At 37.1% G+C, this 18,238-nt stretch overlaps 1 protein-coding gene across 2 annotated transcripts in view; it reads right to left on the bottom strand.

The window, feature by feature from the left end:
- Positions 1-13,573, bottom strand: part of LOC149534864 (phosphatidylinositol/phosphatidylcholine transfer protein SFH8-like) — a 64,900-nt gene extending 51,327 nt beyond the window's left edge. The window contains exons 1-3 of one of the 2 annotated variants that reach the window (XM_089803518.1): positions 13,033-13,573; positions 12,869-12,946; positions 7,701-7,986 (exon numbers count right to left, since the gene is read on the bottom strand). In XM_089803518.1, the coding sequence (XP_089659644.1) occupies positions 7,701-7,986; positions 12,869-12,902 (320 nt within the window). In that variant the 5' untranslated portion in view covers positions 12,903-12,946; positions 13,033-13,573. The remainder of the gene's footprint in view (positions 1-7,700; positions 7,987-12,868; positions 12,947-13,032) is intronic. The other variant, XM_089803519.1, reaches the window with a different exon arrangement.
- Between the last annotated feature and the right edge of the window lie 4,665 nt (positions 13,574-18,238).

Here is an 18,238-nt window from a genome sequence, read left to right as displayed (position 1 = left end):
ACTGAAGCTACCAAACATTAACACTCCCTCTTAGCTAGGGAGGACAAACATGCGACCATATATTACCTCAATGTAATATATAGATATTGGGAGTAATGGCCTCTTGAATGTCAACTCGTTTGACATTCACCACGTGCTCTTTGAGCAATGGCCTCCTGAGTGTCGAGTAGCAAGATATTCACCAAGTACTGTGAGTAATGGCCTCAAGAATGTCAACTCATTTGATATTCACCAAGTACCCTGTGTAATGGCCTCCTGAACATCAATTTGCATAACATTCACCATGTACTCAAAATGTTCATAAGGTATGTGTACATGCATTCTTATAATGCTTACCATATGAACATCCACATGCAAAGTATAATCTATCATGATATGCATAGATATCATAAGATATCCTATTACAAGGTAATTGGTAAATACTTGCTTATTAATAACAGAGACCGAAAGGTCAATTTATACAAAAGGAAGAGACGATGTTTCCTTAGGAAACGATCGTAAAGAATAGAAACATTCTATTCCAGAGAAAGCAAAAAACGAAAGCAAACTAAAGCTAAAGATATTTACAAGATAACCATTAACTAATAATAGACGTCTTATCTATTATTGTAATACCCTCCCTTAATGGTTAATCTATCTAACACACCAAGCTATCCTCTGAATTTGACAAACTTATCAGGACCAAGAGGCTTGGTGAGAATGTCTGCAGTCTGATCTGAGGTAGGAACATACTGCAGATCTATAGTCCCGTCTTCAACCAGCTGTCGTATGTAATGACAATGAACATCCACATGCTTGGTTCGTTCATGGAAGACTAGATTCCGTGCTAACTTGATCACGCCTTCGTTATCAACAAATAGAGTAGTCGGTCCTGCTGGTGACATCTGCATATCCCCAAGCATCCGACGAAGCCAGACAGCTTCACATCCTGCCTTAACAGTCCCTCTATATTCAGCCTCTGTAGAAGAGAGAGAAACTGCCTGCTGCTTCTTGCTGGTCCATGTGACTGCACCGGATCCCAAACTGAACACATATCCAGATGTTGACTTTTTATCATCAACAGAGCCTACCCAATCTGAATCTGTGAACCCACTGAGTTTAGGATTAGAACTCCGAGAATACAGAAGTCCATAATCAGAAGTGCCCTTCACATAACGAAGCACACGCTTTGCCGCCATCCAATGATCAGCCTTAGGAGCTGTCATAAAGCGTGAAATATAGCTGACTGCGAAGCTGATATCAGGCCTAGTAGCAGATAGGTAGATGAGGCTGCCTACTAGTTGCCTATACGTAGTATCATCAACGGAAGGAGAATCAGACTTGGCTGATAACTTGAGACCTTTCTCCATAGGTGTAGATGCAGGTTTGCAATCCTGCATTCGGAATTTGTCTAACAAGGCTCTGGCATATTTGGACTGAGAGATGAATATACCAGAAGACTGTTGCCAAACTTCAACACCTAAGCAATAATGCATGAGCCCAAGGTCAGTCATATCAAAAGACTGGCATAAGTGTTGTTTGATTCCCTGAATCAAAGATGCCGAACTGCCAGTGATGATCAGATCATCCACATAGATAACCAGAAGGATGATGTCACTGTCAGTAGTCTTGCTGTATAGATTTGAGTCTGAAGAACTCCTCTTGAAGCCTTGATCACTGAGGTACGTATCAATTTTGATGTACCATGCCCGAGGGGCCTGCTTCAAACCATAGAGAGCTTTTACCAATCTGAGAACCTGATGGTCTTTACCAGCAACCTTGAAACCAGGAGGTTGCGTCATGTAGACCTCTTCATGGAGATCACCATTCAGGAAAGCACTCTTTACGTCCATCTGATGGACCTTCCAGCCAAACTGTGCTGCCATGGCTAAGACTAATCTGATGGTGCTCATCTTTGCAGTAGGAGCAAAGGTCTCCTCATAATCAATGCCCTGACGCTGAGAAAAGCCCTTTGCCACTAAACGAGCTTTGTACTTATCCAAAGTACCGTCTGATTTGTATTTGATTTTGTAGACCCATTTGCAGCTAATGGGTTTCTTCCCTGGGGGAAGATCAGAAAGGACCCAAGTGTTGTTCTTCAGCAGGCTCTGGTGTTCAGATTGCATGGCCTGTTCCCACTCTGGAATTCCTTTAGCCTCGGAATATGTTTGAGGTTCAAACACACTGTGAATGTTGGCCATAAGAGCAAAGTTAACAGAATCTATAATTTTGCTCTTTTTCCGAGTAGTTCTCCCATCAATGAGCTCATCATCATGAAGATCAGCAAGTGTCTTACCCCACCACTTAGGCCGGAGAGGAGAATGACCAACAGTAGTACTAGGAGATGCTTGATCAGCAGGATCCTAATCAGAAGAATCTGGATCAAACTCAGGTGAAGCATCTTCAAAACGAGGTGATCCTGCAGGAGAAGCCGGAGGTGGCTGTACAGGTATCACTGGCAGGACTGGAGCTGTAGGAGCTACTGGAGCCCTCGCATCAGGTGGACCTAATGGAAACCAAACTCCCAAATCATGAACCTGCATAGGCTGGTCTGCTGGATCAGGAACAGGACAAACAAGCATGAATGGTCCTCGCTGTTCATCAAAGACTACATCGCGGCTGTATATGAGACGAGATATCTCAACATCAATAAGGCAGTAGGCTTTGTGAAGACTGCTATATCCAGCAAGCATCAGTTTCTGACTCTTGGCATCCAACTTGGTGCGTGAAGCATCAGGGATCCAAACAAAAGCAAGAGAGCCAAAAACCTTCAGGTGACTGATTCTGGGCTTGCGACCTGACCAGGCCTCTTCCGGAGTTTTACCTTTGACCGCCACTGTGGGTGACCGGTTCAACAGATAAACTGCAGTGTTAACTGCTTCTGCCCAAAAACGCTTCGGAACATGTCTGTGTTCGAGCATGGAACGAGCCATCTCGATGATTGTCCTGTTCCGACGTTCAACTACACTGTTCTGTTGTGGCGTGTAGGGTGTGGTGAACTGGCGTTGGATGCCATGTGTATCCAAGAAGCTGGAGAAAACATTAGAACAAAATTCCCCCCCATTGTCTGATCTAAGAGTAATAATAGATTTCCCAGACTCTTTTTCAACTAAGGGTTTAAACTTCTGAAATACAATAAATGCATCGGATTTCTTTTTAAGGAAATACACCCACATTTTTCTACTGAAATCATCTACAAACAACAGAAAATACTTGTACCCAAGAACAGAAGGAGTGGCCATAGGGCCGCAAATATCAGCATGAACAAGCTGAAGTACTTGAGAAGCTCGCCAAGAATCGCCATTGGGGAAAGGTGTGCGATGTTGCTTCCCAACCTAACATGCGTCACAAACTCCAAGGTGTTGGGTTTGAATCTCTGGCAAACCAAGAACAAGCTCATCCCGAGCAAGTTGTGAGAGATAATGCACATTTAAGTGCCCATATCGCTAATGCCAAAGTGTGCTGATGGAAGATCGCCGAGCAGCCATAGCTAAGTCCTGAGAATCACCAGAATCAGTAAGTCTAAAAAGACCATGATCCTCAAGACCAACTGCAATAGTAGACTTAGTCGCCCGATCAGTGATGGTGCACTAATGTAAACTGAAGGTGACTGCCAAGTGTGGAGAATGTCGCAACAACTGACTAACCGAGAGTAGATTTAGTTCCATCCCTGGAACGTAGTACACATCAAGGAATATGAGCTTCCTCCCAACAGACTGAATTTGAATGTTGCCTTTACCAACAACCGTGTACTCTTCTCCACCACCAAAGATAACAGAATCTGAATAAGGCTGGTAGTCAGTAAACCAGTCTCTGCGGTGAGTGAAATGTCGAGAGGCACCTGAATCAATGTACCAGGCAGATGACTGTACATGATCTGCAGGTCTTTTAGCCATGAAGGCATAAAAGGCAGATTCCACCTGCTCAGTGTGCTCTGCACTGTTCACTTTGGGTTGCAAACCTGATTGCTTAGACTGGGCAGCTAAGCGTTTCCGACATGCAACCTTCATGTGACCATACTTGTGGCAATAGTTGCATTGAATGTTCTTCTTTTTGGTACCATCGGATGCTGGAGCAGAAGGCTTCTGCTGAGATGGTTGCTGAAACTTGCCCTTATCCTTCTGAAAGGATTTCGCAGCAAAGGCTTGCTCAGTGGAGGTGGAACTGGAGCTGCTACCGAACTGTTGTTTCCACGGATCTTGCTGAAGTAGCAGGGTGCAGAGATCAGTGAACTTTAGATCAACACCAATAGATGTGATGTTGAGAGTCTCGATAAAATGCTCATAGGAATTTGGTAAACTCCGAAGAGTGATTACCACAATATCCTCTTCCTCCATCTTGCGACCGATGGCAAGTAACTGATCACGGATTTCCTGAATCCGATTCAGGTGTGCCTGGAGCGAGGTGCGCTCATCCATGACAATAGAAAACAAAGTGTTTTTCAGAAAGAAGGCTCTGCTCTTGTCGGAAGACTCATGAAGACCTTTTAGATGTGTCCAGATTTCGGCCGCTGTCTTGCCGGATGGAATCTGAGAAAGCTGGTCATCAGCTACGGAGAGTTTGAGAAGCATTACTGCCTCTCGATTGTTCAGATCCCATGTATCTTGATCAGGACCCGGAGAAGTCGAACGCTGCTTAACACCCAGAACAAGTTGATCGGTGTTTCGATATTCGAAGATTGCGATGATGCGCTGCTTCCAGGTTCCATAATTGCGACCATTGAATTTGGAATTATGCTCGAGCAGAATATTTGTCAGAGATGCCATGGCACGTTTTTCAATTAAAAACTGTGAAAATCTGTGAAGGCACGTTCTTCGAGGCAAAAATACGGAAGACCCAGAAGAATCAGAGAATGACCCAAAAGAGAGCTCGAAAAACTTAGAAGGAATCTCCTGTCGTTTTCTGAATCCGCTGGCTCGAAAATCGAGGCACCCAGAAAAAACGGACGACAACCCAGTTGAGCTCTTGAAAAACCCACCAAGAATCTGCAAACAAAAAAAAATTTCGACCCCAAAAATTAGGGTTTCGAAAAAAAACGGCCCTAGCTGAAAAAAGCTTGAAAAAACTTCAGATTTCTTGATGAAAAATGGTCGAATCTGCTTCCCAAAGCACGATGACAGACTGAGACGGCTAAGAGCATGAAGATTTGATACAGAAACATGCAGATTTTCACCCCAAAAACGCGAGTCTTCAAAAAATGGCCACGATTTCCACGCGATTTGCAGACCCGTAATTCGGGAATTTCTCCAAGCAGAAAAACCCTAGGTGGGTTTTGGAGAAATTAGCTGAAATAATTTTGAAAAAATTTAAACAAATAATTTCAAGAAGAAATTATAAATTTTTCCGAAAAAATTTAAGTATTTAGCTCTGATACCATATTACAAGGTAATTGGTAAATACTTGCTTATTAATAACAGAGACCGAAAGGTCAATTTATACAAAAGGAAGAGACGATGTTTCCTTAGGAAACGATCGTAAAGAATAGAAACATTCTATTCCAGAGAAAGTAAAAAACGAAAGCAAACTAAAGCTAAAGATATTTACAAGATAACCATTAACTAATAATAGACATCTTATCTATTATTGTAATATATCCATCATAACAGATTAAGTTATTGAAAGATCATCACCTTTCAATAACTTCAGCAAATACAAGTGATGATCATTTGGAAGTCATCACTTCCTCATGATATACACAGGTAGACACATATAGTTTAGGGCGAATATTTAAGAATCACAATCCTCTTGATTGCTACAATTTATTGATTACTAGAGAATTCATCTTCAACATGGTCTACTCCCTATTAATCAATACATCCAAGATCACCAAAGGTTGACCGAATCATACCCTCTATCTGCTCCCTCTCTTTCAAGGTTGTCTCTAATTTGATATACTTATTTGTATACTGATAAACTGTATAAGTGATCTATGTGGTAATTCCTCTTCCTCTTCACTTCCCTTTTCTTCAATTTGCAAGTCTTTGTAAGCATTAGCAAACTCCCACCTTAATTCCAGGCAATCCTGGATATTCAAATGTCTGAGTCTTGTGAGCTTCTTAAATCCGGGAATCTCTTCTAAGTGAACACATTTCTTCAAATTCAGACCTTGTAGAGCCCCAAGTTCCCCAAAAGTTGAAGGCAATTTCTTGAGAGAAGTACACCTCTCCAGATTTAAATACTTGAGAGCTTTCAGATTTCCCAAGCTGGAAGGCACTTCTTCCAATCTGTTACAACAATCTAGTGACAAATTCACTAAACTTATAACGTCTCCAAAAGGCTGTGGAAGTTGTTTGAAGCTACATTTCACCAGACTGAGTGTACTCAACCAATGTAGTCCACATATTACCTCTGGCAACTCCTCCATTTCATACCAATTCTCTAACCTCAAACTTCTCAATGCACTGAAACCAAGGAGTCCCTCTGGTAACATCTTCATTGAAACTGAGGTTAAAGTTATGTATTGTAGAGAAGAATTCGGAGCGACCTTGGTTGATTTTGATTCATACCAATCTCTGCTTTTCCCTTTGGACTGAAATGTTCTTATATGGATTAAACTTTGGGGTAAATTATAAATGCTAAGACCACCTTTGAAGAGAGGACCAACGTATACTGCCAATTTTGGTAGGGCCTTTGAATTGAATGGTACAAAAGGAATATTGTGATCTAAATAAACATATCTCAGTTCTGGAAATGTCATTTTGCTCTCATTGCTGACGCTGATGTTCAGTCCCAACTTCAAAACTCGTAATGATTTGCTCATTGATTTTTAGTGTTGCCTTTTCAACACGTAAGAAGAATGGTCTTTGTCACACCAGAGTTCAATCCCTCTGATACTCTTGAGACACTTTTCTTCCACAGCTGTTTGAAAAGACTCAATATCTGTAATTCTGGTAGATTGTGTCATGTCCTGCCCTTTTGCTTTGATGACATCATGAACAACTACGATCTCCTCATTCTTTCGATCTTCCTCTAAGGCTTTTGCTCTGATACCATGTTGTTGTGAAAGATTGTTGCAAATTGTAGTAGCACTGCCTCTTCGGTATGTGTTTCAAATGCATCAATCTCATCTTATATATATTACAAATGACAGCTGGAGAGACATGTCTCCTCATGAGACATGTCTATCCATTATAATTATAAAATAACAAATATATAAAATATCTCATATATTAAATATCTATATTTAATACACACACACACACACACATATACATCACACTTATATATGTAATATATATATATGTATATTTATACTAGTCTCATTGTTTTAACTGACTGAAGCTACCAAACATTAACAATATCCAAATGAAGAATTGCAAGGTTCTAATAAGAAGAACGTGTCATTGAGCTTTATCATTTTAAAAAAATTATTTAAATAAACTCCATCTTCTATGACATCTGATCAGTGTGAACCAGTTCCATAAGTTATTGATGCTCTGTCTGTTGCATTCAAGTGAATTTAAATTCAAGAAGAGGTTAAAGATGTGATCAACAGTAACTGCATTTGCAAGATCAGCATAAATTGGGTGTCATATGAGATTTTATAGCTGCAAAGGTAGATCTAAGAAAGCACATTAATGTACTCGGATGTGCTATTTAAGTTGTCCATCATAACTACACAATAATTATAATGAATCACAGGAATAATCATATTTTATTTAACACTGTAGAATCCCTAAAATTGAAGCATTGCAGGCATTCATTGAAGACATTAATACTACCTTAACATCATATGATAATCATCATGTCTGGGAGGCAGAAGGTCTTCTGCAATAAGAGCCTGCCGAAAATTATCAACAGCCTCCTGTTCTTCAGCATCCCGTACATCCTGAATTGCAACAGACTTCTTCCTTGAATTTTTCTTTAAAGAGCGCCTAAATTTTGTGGAAGCATTTATTGCTTTCTTTTTTAAAGCTCCAATCTTTGTGGTTCTTCTCTCATCTTCAGAGTTCTCTACATCAGATTTCCTCTCTCTTCTTTCATCATTTCCAGAAGATCCCTCAAAACCTGGAAAAAAGATTCATCTCAAGAAAATCACATGCTGAATGGCATTATATGGAATCTTAAACATAACTAGATTGCATCATATAAAACATTGGTTCTCCAAACCATAAAATTATTCAGCAAAGTTGCATGGACATGGATATGGAGACAAGTATGCGTATTGTACCAAATAAAGATACGGCATTTTTTGAAGACCCTATTAAGGATACAGCTGGATATGACATTCATAAAATTTGAAAAACACATACAGATATATTTTACGTGATTTTGTAAGTTTTTAGAGGAGATTTTTATTACCTTAGAAACCTAATTATAAGTTGATTTTAAAATTCAAAATATACATACAAACCACGACCTATAACTAAATTAACAATAATGTCATTTAAATCTAAATTAAAGTAAAATAAAGTAAAATTTTAAATATAAGTTGAAAAAGAAAAAAAAATCATAATTATATTAAAATTTCAAAATCTAAATATCAAGATCTAAATAAACAATAGTAATCTAAATTCAGAAAAATAAAATTCACTTGCACAAATAAATATTTAATCTTGATTAAAAATCCAAAAACTATGAAAAATAAGTAAACAGAAATTAAATTTAGTTGGAAAAATGGCAAAGAGTCACATGAGGTCGCGACTAATATTTTGTGAGTTAGGCACAGCCAGCAGTCTCCTTGATGTCACCAAATCAGAAACCTACACTCCTGATGTTCCCCTGTTGGTGGATAAGGTTGAAAAGGCTTTCGGTCAAACTGCCACACTTAAAAAATCATTGGGTTAAATTCCAGCAGAGAAGAAATTGGGGCGTTGGCGACAGACAAATGGAGTTCTGATGTAGTTGACGGACAAAGATGACATTTAAAAAAAAACAATAAATCTTATTGGTGGTGCCGAGAAAACCTTGTAAATGTTCAGAAGTGGATTCAGAATTTCAACCCTTATCAAAGGTTTTGTCAGAAGGTCCATACTGGAGCCCCCTTTACAATCTGCTATTCAAATATTGGTTGCGCCATTGTTTTCAACTGATTGGTTCAAAACAAGGGGTTGTCCTTGGCCTAGATATAGAGGAAGTCAATTCAGCACTGTATGTCAAGATCAAATTAATATCCATAGACCCAATCCCTAAGGTCATACGGCTATCTTCATCTGGAGATCTTTGCAAGTAGTCAACTGAAATTAAGGATAGGTGATTCTTATAATAAAGATGTGATTGCAAGAAAAATTTTGAAGCAAGGTGACCTGGATCATAGAGCAAAAGATGGATCCCCAAGCAGCACACAGAAAACATTGCAGCTAATGCCATAGCGATAAATACAGAGCAGAAACAATGGGAGGCTATTCTGGGTAGACCCCTGAAACTAAGCATGGTTGGGGAAATCAGTTCTGATAGTTTCTCTACTAAGGTATCTCTGGAGCCAGCGAAGACTAGTTTGGATGGGGAAGCACACTCTGCCCTCAATTTTGGGCAGGGAGATGTAAGATCTGGTGTTAGAAGGGGAAGCATAGGGTTCAATCCTTCAATGACAGAGAAGAAATGTGGGTCAAATAAGGAACAGGAGAAGGTAAGTGTAACAAAAGAGACACAAAAACAAGATCAATCAAACAAGAGAAGCAAGGAATTACCCAGTAAGAAAGTAGAAAAAGTTGATTCCGATAGCTTTGGTTCAGATAAGGGATCTTGCCTGATCCCCGCTGATCTTGGAATTATAGAAAAAAGAAGTATTAGTCAGTCTGTGTCAAGGGCACTCGGTAGATCTAGAAAAGGGAATAGTTGAGGTAGGAAGACGAACATAAATGAGGAAGAGGTAACAGGAAAAGGCCTCACAATTATCACAGAGTATATGCTGAGATCCAAGAAATTGAGTACCTCCCTTGAAGAGAATTGAAGATTGCCACATGCAATGTCAGGCCTTGATGCCAAAAACAAAAGACTCCTGCAAGTCATCGTCTAAAGAGAATGGGGTTGAGTTTGTATTATTGTAGGAAACAAAGCTTTGCAGTGAGAAACAGAGAGGTTCTTAAAATATTGTAAATTTTGATCAGTGACGTTCCAAGATGCCAATGGGACTGCAGGCGGTCTTGGCATTTTGTGGAGAGTGAATAATGCATCAATTGAGACAATCCAAATCCAACAACATTGGATAATGTGTGTGGTAAGAAGTTTAAACTGATACTCAAATTTTGTCTTTTAAATATATATGATCCTATTAAAACTGAAGATAAGCAGGAGATTTGGACTGCAATTGGTCCCAAGATAATCTTTTCATAGAAACAAGAAATTCATTTTGGGGCAGAAATCTTCAATTGCATTCTTCATTTGAGCGAGAAAGTGTTGATCTGCACAAAGTAAATAGAACAATGATGCATTTCAGAGGTTCTGTATAAGATGGAGCTTTACTGCACTGTGTTCCAGAAAATGGAGTTTACACGTGGACCAATAGACGTTTTGTGTTCACAAATATCTCAGAAAAACTGTGAACCAATTAATTTTATCTCAAGCATAGTTTATTGGTTCATGCATTGTAGTCTTGAAGATTATACCTATAGCCATCTCAGATCACTTCCCCATCCAACTCGAGTTAAAATTGGGACAAAAGCCGCCAAAAGCTATTTTAAATTTGAAAGTATGTGGTGGAAGGATGAAAGATTAGTCACACTTATTGCGACATTAAGGAAGAAGAGCCTCATTGCAGAAGGAACTGTGAGTTTCAAATTTACTTAGCAATACATAAAATCGAGATTGGGAGAGAGACATAGGGATTAAAAATCAGAGAAAAAGAAAAAGAGGAAAACGAAATGGAAGAACTCAATGAAGAGATAATAAAATTTGGCATGTTAAAGAAGATTTCGAAATGGAACAGCAGCTCCAACAGGAGCACATCAAATTTCTGGTGCTGGAAAAATTATTTTGGAGAGAAAGCTAGAGAGACATGGTTCAAGGCAAGTGTCTCTTAACACAAATCTATTTCATGTGCTGACCAATGCTAGAAGATCCAAAAACAGAAAAGAATAGATTACCAAAGCAGATAGATCCTTCGGGCAAGATAAGGAAGTCGCAGAGGAGGAAGCACTGACCTTTTACAGATCTTTACTTGCCTCTAGTCACAGACTGTATGCCAATCAGACAATCCTTCTCTCTTGTATTCCACCATGCATCAACATGGTTAATGATAGTATGTTCAACACCCCATTCACCATGGAAAAAGTAAGCGCCATTACATATCAGCAACACCAAAAGAAAACCCCTGGCCCTGATGGTTTCCCAACTCTTTTTTATAAGAAATGCTGGCATTTTTTGGGATCAGAGATGCAGAATTTGGTGGAAAATGTTAAGAAGAGAAAATTTGTCAAAGATATTAATAATATTGTTATTGCACACTCATTCCCAATAATTCTATTTGCATTCCATATACAGTATATGACTATCCCATCTTCCTGCCTACTTTGTCATCATAAAACTTACCTGAACAATTATAAACAATCCAACCAAGATGAAATATTAAATAGTTAAAATCCATGTGTGCATTATTTTACAATTCTGCCTGGTCTTCCCCAGGATTCCCTTCCTAATCAGATTGATGTTTGAATTCCCCACTGCCTTAATCCTGGAACATGTTCCTCCAGAATTTTGGATCTTGGCTTCTAACTTCAACTCAATAACCTACTCTCTCACCGTGTTCAAGAATGTTGTAAAACTTACATAAATTTATTCTAATCGTTTCTCTTGTTTCAGATAATTGACAATAGAATCATCATAGAATCTTCAGGCCTTTCTAACCTCTGGCATAATAATGTGCCTTGTCATGCCATAATTTTCCCTCCATGACAACACATAACCAGTATCTTAAAGTGAGACCATGATATCTCAAGGACGTCAACGAATCCCTGCCACTTAAATTATATCTCCGCTAATTGCAAACCAAACTGAACCATGTGCATCCACGTTTCCATCAGAAAACTAAATCTTAATCTTGGTCTCCATAAAAGGGTTATCAGATGCATCTGCACTAGTCTCTGATTTAAATGACTGGCTTAGTTGTTAATTTTAGGTCATTCCAGTGCCCGCACTGTGAATGGCCTCCAGTCTATTTGCCGCAAGGTGGGATGGCAAATACAAGACGAAGCGTAGACTCAAGGGACCCGCATACATTTGAACTTACAGATTGGTCCAAGGAAATTAATGTAAGGAGGATAAACTTTGATGGTTTTTCAGTGGCAGATGTATATATTGACTGTTATTAAAGACTTGGCTGTGTGCCTAATGTTGAATTCAATTAGACTATTATGATGGCAACCTTTGATGGGCAAATAACCTGTTATAAATCAGTTTGTTGCTAGTAAGCATATACGATAAGAATCTAATCACATAAGAAGCATTCACATAGATAACTCTCAAATTTAATTTCGTAGATTAAAAAATGCCTTAGCTACAGAGTGTTAACTGCGACAGAAAAGACTTTTAGACAGATCGCAATAGTGGTTACAGAAGTTGGGCTATAAAAAAATTTGTAAGCAAATTGGATCAGAACATGCACAGCCTGATATTCGCGATCTTATCATCTCTCAAACTAAACAAGCCGTGTTTCAAGTGGCATGTCTAACATACATGAATTATGGTTTAACTATTGTCTTCTCAACAAAATAGGCAGCAGTAGAACCAAACTACAAGACCGTAAACAAGAACACAAAACTCCTGCGAAATTAAATCCTTCAAAAAAAACCTAATTTCCCTAGAACTGAACATAAGCCAACACAATTCCGATCATTACCGCTACTCTGATGTAAACAAACGATCATCTGAAAAATCAAAACATGAAATAGCTCTTGATTTCCGCATTACCCCACACAATTGGACAGAAAAACAATTGCAATTGAAAACTTACAAGGTCTGGCAAATCTATCGAGGGGACCGGACATTCTGCAGTTCGGTACAGCTGCTCAGGAACGGAACAGTTAGCACCCTGCAACGTTCCTCAGATCAGCTACAATGGGTATCGGAGGAGACTACAAGGAATCAAACTAAAATGGTACAAAGCAAAACACGTACCTTAACTGGCCGAGTAGTCAGCTGTTTAGAGCGTGCAGTACAGCGGAGGGAAGCGAGAATAAATCAAAACAATTCCTACAGAATTACGGTTATACCTATTCTCGTCTGCTTTCCTTCGGAGCGCACGATGCGGGAGCGGAAACATATCAACAAGGAAAATTGCCACCTTGGCAGACCCGTTCCTAGGGAGCCGGCGAATGCCGCCCGCGTGTCCGACTGGACTGCACTGCCACTGGTACTGGGACTGGGACTAGGACCCACTAAAGCACGTCGCATTACAATTCCCGGCGAGCCACGGGCGGCCCTAAAAGCATTTCAATCTGCTTTGTACGATTACCAGTAATGGGTATTGCTTTCCTTTTTTTACGAGGCGCTGCCAGCCAATTTCTCCTCCAATTTTTTAATTCAATGGCGGGATTTTGGGTGGTGACATCAGAGATCCGTTGGCATTCGAGCTGAAACAGTCATTACGAGGGTTAGGGTTTCGAGGTTGACTTGTGTTTTCGTATATTTAGCCTGATTTTTACGATCGGGCAAAGTTGGAATGCCTAACGGCACGCTCCAAATATAAATCCAGTATCCTGGATATCGTTTCCTCTACTCGACCAGCCTTTGCTTCTCTACTTCACCTTTAACTGCTTGCTCCAATAGGAAAAACTTTTGCTTTTTCATTTTTTTTATTATTAATTTCAATTGCACTTTTGTTTACTTGAACATAATAATAACAATGACGTGGTAGTTGGAAGTAGGTGCTGGATTTTGTTAGGGTTTTCGGTTTTTAGCTGCATTTTGCTTTGTCTTGTGATAATTGCAATTTTATCAACCACACAAATTTGTTTGGTTTTTACTTTTTTCCTTATATTCATATTCATTGTAATATTTCAACCACATTGATAATCTTTCAAGGGATATAATATGTGTTTATTGATTTATTAGTTCCTGCCTATGGAGGAATACTTATGCATTCGCACATATGCTAAAGTGACATTAATTTGTTCAATAAAATAAAAATATTTTTTTACACTTCAACTTCTATTTTAGAGTTCATTTTTACAATACATTTATAAAATAAATAAAATACTATTTACCTAACATTTGATTGGCAGAGAACAATTTAGGCAAGGAGAAAAATATTTCTCCCAACGATAAATTGTTCAAATTCATTCAATGCTAAGATGGTGGAGTTGTCAGTAAGGCGGTGAAGTTGTTGGTAAGCGGCGGAGTTGTTCACAGTCACACCCATATGAAAAGGCGGTGGCATTAAATGCACATTAATGATCTTTATCTCGAACACTTATCCGAAAAAATTGCATTTCTGAAATGATGCGTGCAGTAGGCTCGTGGAAAAAAAATTGCATTTCTGAAATGATGTGTGCAGAAGGCTCATGGTTGGAAGGAGACCTGAAGCGGAGTCAACAGAATGCTAGTGAACTCAACCTAGATGGTGGTGAACAAGATTGTTCATCGTTTTTTCCTCAGCAGCTACTCTCATCCATTTGTATAATGTCTGCCAGACTGAAGGAGCGTTGGTTCTAGAGGCCAGCTGAATCCTCCTATTTGTTTTAAAGCCCTCATATTTTGTAAAAGAAATTAAATGATCTAGATATTTGCTTGCAGAGCCCAAGCTCCTTTTTTTTAATCTTAGCTTTAAAATCTTTGTAACTTCAAAAACAGTGAATTTTTTGTTTTAGAAACAAGGCTTTTATAACCGAAGATGCCTTGTAAAAAAGATTTTTTAGCATATTAATTTTAGGTTTTTTTAAACTTGCTAAAGGCCTCTACACTCGTTGATTCGGGGACCTGTCGTCTAGTTGCTCTTTTCGGCGTGTTGTTCTAAATGGTACGATTTTGTTCTAGAAAGCAATTTGTAGATGCTTGTCTCTTTCCTTCAAGCTTGAGATTTCTATTTCATAGTAGTATTCAATGATAGAATGGAAAGACATGGATCACATAATAAATGCAAACTAAGAAAAATAAAATACATTTAACGGGTAGGTGTTGATCCTAATAAAGCCATACAAGAATTTATATGTTTGGACACAAGCCAAGAGCAATAATTATATAATGGTCATCAGAAAACAATAAACAATCTTAATATTAACTACATAAGAAAACTATACGATATTGGCGTACTGACATTCCCTTACAACGTTTTATTAGCTTGCATAAGAAAACTGTGTTTTTTGGTTTAGTTTATAGCTCGTCTTTCGCTTAGAAATTATTTACTGTATAGGTTAAAAGTGCGAATGCATCTCAGTGAAGTGAGACTGAAATCTATGCGAGCTGGGTAGTTTGCTTGATCTGAATTTCATAAGTTGGGGTTTAGATATGTTTCTTGTCCATAAAATTCTTTATGCCCTGGTATCGGTTCTATATTTTAGATTAATAATTTATGTCAAATCAGCTTTATGTTTTATACAAGGATCTTTTGTTACACTCAAAAATCTGCTCTCATATAACTGATTCCTCATTTAAGTGCTGACGTGTGCTTTGATGATATATCTACTCATGCATATGATGTTTTTTTTTCCACTCAAAATTCTCTTGATTGTACAACAATTTGAATTAGTTTCGCCTATGTTTGCACATGGTGACTACTCATGCCTTCCTAGAGCAAATTTTATGTTTTTGCTTTAGAGTTTGTTGTTTGGATATCAACATGATGACAACCCTATTGATTTTTCTCAAAGGTAATGATAAAGATCCTAAAGATAATTAGCTACTAGCTAGAGACTACTGTTTTTCACCCCTCTATTGTTTGGCCACATTTTAACCCCTTGTTAAGGCAAAAGTTCATAAAATTCAAATATCCAAGGTATCTAATGCAAGAGATGTAAGGCTACAGATAATTTACCAGCATGTCTTTGATCTTTTTTCCTATTAGATTTGATGAGCACTTCCAAATCAACGAGTCTGAGCGACATTAAGCTGAGCGTAAGACCAAACATCAAACTCACAAACAAAATAAGCCCCAAAATTGTCAAAATATATATCCAAAAAGTAGCCCTGCAACATTGGTGCTCTGCCCTGGCCATTTACATATAAAAAATATGCCTAATACTGGACCTGCTACTGAATTCCCTCCTAATTTTAGCGAATAAATTTACAAGAGAACATTTTGAAAAAATTGCAATCGGAATATATGCCAAAAGAACAAACCACACAACAAGATTCTTCAGTATCTGCAATATTTCAAAAGCATATTTGACATAACGTTACAAAATTATACAAATTTATGTTGAGCGAATTGCTTTGTTCACTCGAATACATTGGGGCAATTTCTGTAGTTGTTGTTATGAAGCTGCGTTTAATTTAAAAAGATTTGGTTATTTAGAAAAGAAAATATGTTGTTAACAACAACATCATACTCTATAAAGGTGTTAAATATGCCATCTAATTGGAGTTATTAAGCACTTGCAAGCTTCTGGTATTGCAATTGCCTAATATATTTTAATAATTTTTTTCTTTAGTCATAAAATGCTATAGTATGTTCAGTTTGCGAACACTTTTTGGTCATAAAATGCTATAGTATGTTCATTTTGTAGGATGATAACTTTGTGTAGCTGTAACTTTGATGTCTTGTAAGGTGACATCAAATTGTTGATAGATGTTCTAACTGAACTAGAATTTCACTATTTAATGAGGCGTGCACCTCAATTATATTTAACTAGCTTTTCCTTTTTAAGGACAGGCTTCTTGAATGATCCAAAACTGAGGGTAGTTGCTTATGCAAAACCAAGTACACAAATGTTTTTATAGATGTTGAAGGTTCATGGGCTTCATTCTGTTTCGTTTTTGTGTTTATTATTTAATATTTAGAAGCTAGCTACAGGCGTATAAGCTTAGAGAGCTTAATTGTCTCTCTCTATCTCTTAAAAGATTGATACTTAAATTGCTAGAGCATCAATGTTAAGGGCTTAATTGATAAAAAGATGTCACATGCTCTATTTGTGTGACCTCGTTGTCTAGATTGCTCCCTCTAGATCTAAAGTGTATGATATCTAGTAAGTATTTAATTTTCCAATGATGGGATGCAGATGTTAGTATTGTCTTTATCATAATGATAACATGGTAAATGATAATATTGATTTACTAAAACAATGATAGAATGTTGAACTTGATATAATAAATAGAGTGGCTCAAAGCGTTTTGTCTTTTTACATTCTATGTGTAAAATAGATTGAGATCTATTTAAACATGGTCCGTGTGTTGGTAGTTTTCTTTTTGCCTAGGTTATAATTTCCTAATGTAATTTTGCTGTCGATTTTTGTACTGTTGTTTGGCTTGGACACAAAGCTTTAAGTACATTTATTGTTTTTTCAAGTTAACTGTTTTAAGTACATTTCTTGCTTTTTCAAGTTAACTAATTATTACTTAATGCCAACCCTCCCTTCCCTTCTCTACAACAACATAACTACCACACATATGGCAGGAACTATGACGCTTCGCATCTCTTGTTTTATAGGTTAACAATCTTGAAGTGAGATAATATATGTTAATGGTTGCGTAGTATTTATTTATTTCATTTATTAGTACTTGTCATTGTGACAATTTTTGAATTTCATACATCAATAACTAGTGATTACAACTAAATGCATGACCAATCACAATTTACAATTTTTTTTATTTATATAGTATAAATGAAAGATTTTTAACTTTATAAATTTTTTAAATTATTTATTATTTATTTGATTGGCTAAAGAGATTTGAGTCTTAAATGGGACAATTCTCATAACATTTATTAATGTAGTTGTTGCTTATATATTACGATAATAAATTATTATAATTTAGATTTTTAGAATTGATAAATTAAAATTTATATTTTTAATATAATTTTTTTAAATATATATATAACATGCATTATTTTAATTTTATCTTAAAATGTTTAATATAAAACTATATTTGTAAAATATTATAATAGATTTTCAATATAATGCTTTATGCATTATAGATATAGTCAAATAATAAATTAATATAAAATTATATTTACATCGTGGATTATATATTTATTTATATCATTTTTATCTTGATATATTCTTAAAAAATTTAATAAATTAATATTTTACATATATATATACACATTATATTTAAAAATTAAAAATTAAATATTTTAATATCTATAATAATAAAAATAAGTTTTATAATATTTGTAAAATATTATAATAGATTTTCAATATAATGCTTTATGCATTATAGATATAGTCAA

This window comes from Cupressus sempervirens, chromosome 10 (genome assembly GCF_028749045.1).
Source record: "Cupressus sempervirens isolate cs-2001-9-10 chromosome 10, ASM2874904v1, whole genome shotgun sequence".
Classification (NCBI taxonomy): domain Eukaryota; kingdom Viridiplantae; phylum Streptophyta; class Pinopsida; order Cupressales; family Cupressaceae; genus Cupressus; species Cupressus sempervirens.
Note: the sequence above shows the minus strand (reverse complement) of the source record. Positions and strands in the feature narration are given on the sequence as shown.